A 4,787-nucleotide genomic window follows, 5' to 3' on the forward strand; every position below is an offset into this window, starting at 1 on the left:
GCTGAAAGTAATTTTCAAAATCTGACTACACACGAAGTCACACAAGGACTCTACAAATACCAGAAATAGCAGCATATAGTGAAATCTATAGAACATTTGTGAAAACTGTGTACTGTGCCATGAAAAAAGCCTCGACAGATATATAGGAATCAAAACACAAATATTTTCTAAATCCAATGAAATAAATTAGAAATCAGTAATAAAAACACTGAAGAAAATCCATATTGCAAATCTAAAAGATAACTTTTTTTTATATGTATTTATTTCTGAGAGACAGAGTGAGACGGAGCGCAAGCAGAGGAGAGGCAGAGAGAGGAGACGACACAGAATCCAAAACAGGCTCCAGGTTCTCTGAGCAAACATTCAGCACAGAGCCCGATGCAGGGCTCAAACCCACGAACCGTGAGATCATGACCTGAGCCAAAGTTGGACACCCAACTGACTGAGCCACCCAGGTGCCCCAAGATAACCCTTTTAAATCATTTGTGCATGAAGAAAAAAGATCTCGGTGAAAAGTATGAAGTATCTGGAAATAAATTACAGCAAATGTAATTTCGAAGGATACAGCTAACATGATGCTTTCAGAAAAGTGTGTAGCCATGGGTGCATATATTAGAAAACAAGAAAGACTTAGATATTCAACTGAGAAGAGAGTAAAGTGCAGGATAAACCCAATTAACAAATAGCAGAAATTAATGGTATGGCATCTACCCTAAGGCAATTTACCAGATCAAACATCTGAGTGAAAAGACTTAGGTGTGAAGAAAGCCATTATGGCATTACTTGTGATAAGGAACATCACAAACACAAACACCTAATAACCGTGATGTGATTATGCCCATTATGGTCCATTCAGACAGTGAATGCCACAGGGTCGATAAAGTCAGTGTGCTCCAGAGAGAAAATGCCCACAGTAATGCTTAACAGAGAAAAAGCAAGACACCGAATTTCATTTATGGCGTGACTTCATTTTTACAAGAAAAGTGCAGCTGGAGATGCCTGGGTGGCTCAGTCGTTTAAGTGTTGCCTTCAGCTCGGGTCATGATCTCGTGGTTCTCGGGTTCGAGCCCCATATTGCGTCTGTTTCTCCCTCTGTCTCTGCCCCTCTCCCACTTGCTCTCTCTCACTCAAAAATCAATCAACTTTAAAAATTAAAAAAAAAACAGAAAAAAGAAAAATGCAGCTGTATGATGGTTAGGAAAAAAGGCTGGAAGGAAATTAAAAAGTTGATGGTGGTTTAATTTTCCTCTTGACGGCTTTGTGTTGCTCAAGGTTTGTTTAAAGGATATGTATTAATTTCATAATAAGAAAAGACGATTTCTTAAAACAAGTAAGTGCAACGACAGCAAAGTAAATCAGCCCATGGCTGCTGCAGCCATCGAGAGAGAACTGGACCAGAGGAGGCCTGAGTCAGGGCTGGAAGCAGCCAAACAACAACAAGATCAAGTTCTCCTGTACGTTCACTCAAGCTTCAGCTGGATGTGTCCCCAGATTGCCGGGGGGAATCTCCAGGATGTGAAGGAAGGAAACCGGATGGACATCCCTTTCCCGTGCACCCTCTGGCCTCTGGGCAAACAGACAGCGGCAGTGCCCTCCACCTTACCGGCGTCAGCAATGGTTTTAAACCAGTCCAGCAGCTTCTCCAAACAGGTGTCATCTGCCACGGGCTGCCTGGGGTCTGCCAGAACGGCACAGAGAGCCGGGAGGAGCTGGGAGCACTCTGGGTCCATGATGAGGCTGGAGACGCCTACAGAGAAAAGGTCAGGGCCAGGCCCCACCAGCCCTAGTCACAGGCAGCCCCGGTGTCCGCTCAGGCCCCAGAACTTTCACCGAAAGCCAGGCGCTCCGACCACAATCCTCGGAGGGAGCTGCCGGGATGGAGGCTAAACCTCAGACTGCGTGGTACTGGGAGGTGGTCCAGAGCGAGCAGGGCCCTGAGTTCTGGCCCCCGGCCCCCGCCCGTCTGAAAAGGAGTCTGGTGTCAATCACGAGGTCTCGGGAGCTCAGAGCCTGCCACCCCTGGACTCAGGAGGGAGGGGAACAGCTGATGCTCACCCAAACAGCGCGTGGGCCAAAACGGGGTGCGGGCGCGCGGACAGGGGAAGAGCGTCTCTCCCGGGGTCAGCGGGTCTGCATCGGACAACCTCGCAGCCAGCAGTGTGCAGAGCGGACGGATGGCACTCCGTGCCGGGTCGGTCCCTCCCGTGTTGGGGTGTGCACCTGCGTGTCCCGCCTCGGAGGGGACGGGGAGCCCGTTGGCCGCGCGGTCAGGGAGGACTCCTACGGGAGATGGAGGCGGTCACTGGCTCTTGTCGCGGCCGGGAGTGGGTCTGCGCGTCCCCGGTGAGCCTAGGTCCCTGAGGAGGGAGACTTCCCTGGGGACCTCGCCGCCCGAAGGGGATACTAGGCGGCGGCCGCGGTCCGGCTGGCCCCAGGATGCCCCAGGGCCACCAGCCCCCCGTCCCGACTCCGCCGGTCCGGCACCCCAGCCCGGGAGCGCCCCTCGCCAGCTCCGCGTCCCTCCACCGCCTCGGCCCCGCCCCGGACCGCACCACTTGTCGGGTCTGGAGGGGGCGAGCGCAGGGTCGGCGGCCGGAGGAAACCGAGGAAGTCTCCAGAAGGCCGCCCGGGAGCCCCGAGGGTGTCCCCTTGGGGAAAGAGCTCAAGCTGAGAAGCAATGAGACAGGCCGGTCCCAAACCGGTTGCGCCGGCCCATGCCCTCACAGGGACGCTCGGTGGTACGTGCCCGAGCGCCCGGCGGGCAGCGCGCCAGAAGGCGGGACTTCCAGCGGAAGGACCGAAGCTATGGGCGGAAAAGGCGTGGCCTCGCCAACCTGAGTAGCAAGGGTCTGGGCGGGAAGGCGGGAGGGTTGCAGGTGCCGGCCGCGGGTGTCTTCATCCTTAAGGCGAGGTCCCTCCCTGGTCCTTTGGCCTTATAACCGAGCCCTCAGGGCTCATTAGCTGTATGCCAGAGGTTCTCAAAGCCAGTGGATAAAACCACGGTTCATCTTTCCTTAGCGTGAGTATTTCAGCACGATTTGGGGGGAAACGCCAGGTATGTATTAGCAAATCCCTACGGGTACTGAAATAAAAAGGAACTTTAAAAACATGGACTTTGCTGGGTAATCACTTCGGACACCCCACCCCTAGGAAGCACTTGGATGAAAAGGTTTGAACTGCACAGTTTTCCCCAAATTGTGATTCCTCATTGTAAAAATGGTGTATTCCTATTTGCGTGATCGAGCAGTTGTGGGGGAAGCATCTTAACAGTAGCACTGTGCTCAGTGCTTCACTTAATATAGGTTCGGGTGATTCTGCACTAACTCCGGGAGGGAGTGTACTGTCCCCATCCTCCCCGATGAGGAAACTGAGGTGCAGAGAGGCTAACTTCTAAGGTCTCATAGCCAAAGGCTGGCACGGCTTGGATCTGAACCCAGGCATTCTGGCTCCAGAGTTCAATACTAGATTATACAGGCCCACAGTTTCTTACCTGAAACTTTTGGGGACACATGGTTCAGAACTCATAATTGTTCACACTTAAAGAGAAGTTATGTGGTACCTGTACTATGTGTGTCAGATTACAGTCCCAGCAGGGTTTGATGCAGCCCACCATATAATGCATTAAAAGTTCCGCAGTCACAGTAATAAACCTTCCAGGTGGAATAAATAAGCAACTATCAATAGCCTCAGCTCAGACTTTTGTTGACAAATGAGTTCAGGTCAGAACAGTTTGGCCAACTAATGAATTTTGAAAGGCTTTCAAGTTTCCAGAATTCAGAACAGCAGATTAAAAAATCGTGGACGTGTTCTGTCTCTGTAACGAAATGAGGGAAGGTAAGTGAAGAACAGAATCAGGAAGGGCAGTGGGATTGTGGCACTCCAGGAGGGGAGCAAGAGGTACAGGTGTATAGGTGATTTATGGTAGCAAAAGCTCTTGTCTGTCACGTGGAAATAAGTGGAAGTTGTTAAGATAACCAGCCCAGTTTCTCCTGCTGGTGGGGAGATAGCCTCTGAACCACCCTGTGGCTCCACCCACTCTGTTGTACACTTGAGGACACCGAGGAAAGAGAGCCATGAACCTGTAGTATGTGTTGGTGCCAGAACCGGAGCAGTGATCATCTGCCAGCACTTGGCAGATGAGGTGAGGACTCATTTGTTTGTTCACCACATCAGGAGAACTGTCACGTTGCCCCCATTCTGGAATGGGCACCTGTGTCATAACCCGCGGCTCAGTGTCGCGTTACTTTACTGAGCCCCGCGCTGAGGCTCCAATTGTCGTAACCCGACGGCCGGGGCCGCTCGTCCCCGGCGATCCGCGGTACCTGTTTCATCCGCCCCGACCGGCAGGGCGGAGAATCAGGGCGGAGAATCGTCGTGGGTCCTTTTCCTGAGGGAGGGAGAGAAAAAAGGGGCAGGAGAGGGAGACGCAGAGAGTAAAGACAGAACTCACGGTTCTCCGATCAGGCGAAAGAGAGCGTTTATTCAAAGAACTGTTCTTTATATAGTCTTCAGGGGGGGAAGACAAGGCAAGCTGACCTAGGCAGGCTACAGAGTCAAATGCATATCAAAGAAGCGCCCAGACTTTGCTTCAGCAATCTTGGGGGATGGAGAACTAACACTGAATACGGTTTTGATCTTTTGTGTGCCTTGGCCACTCACGTCTAGCTCAGCAAGACAGTCGCCAAAGTTATTTTGACCAGGAAATGGCAATCTCCAGCCTCCAGATGCAAATCTTGTTTACTGGCTCACTCAACGGAGTGATAATCCTTGCCTGAGGCAGACAGAAA

The 4,787-nt window shown here is 51.8% G+C and overlaps 1 protein-coding gene across 11 annotated transcripts in view; it reads right to left on the minus strand.

The window, feature by feature from the left end:
- Positions 1-2,756, minus strand: part of BRAT1 (BRCA1 associated ATM activator 1) — a 16,579-nt gene extending 13,823 nt beyond the window's left edge. For 8 of the 11 annotated variants that reach the window (XM_029948619.1, XM_029948615.1, XM_029948617.1 and 5 more), the window contains exons 1-2: positions 2,056-2,519; positions 1,604-1,747 (exon numbers count right to left, since the gene is read on the minus strand). In XM_029948619.1, coding sequence (XP_029804479.1) covers positions 1,604-1,730 — 127 coding nt within the window. In that variant the 5' untranslated portion in view covers positions 1,731-1,747; positions 2,056-2,519. Of the gene's footprint in view, positions 1-1,603; positions 1,748-2,055; positions 2,520-2,552 lie in introns of those variants that run through there. The other 3 variants (XM_029948613.1, XM_029948618.1, XM_029948609.1) reach the window with 2 other exon arrangements.
- Between the last annotated feature and the right edge of the window lie 2,031 nt (positions 2,757-4,787).

This window comes from Suricata suricatta, chromosome 8 (genome assembly GCF_006229205.1).
Source record: "Suricata suricatta isolate VVHF042 chromosome 8, meerkat_22Aug2017_6uvM2_HiC, whole genome shotgun sequence".
Lineage (NCBI taxonomy): Eukaryota > Metazoa > Chordata > Mammalia > Carnivora > Herpestidae > Suricata > Suricata suricatta.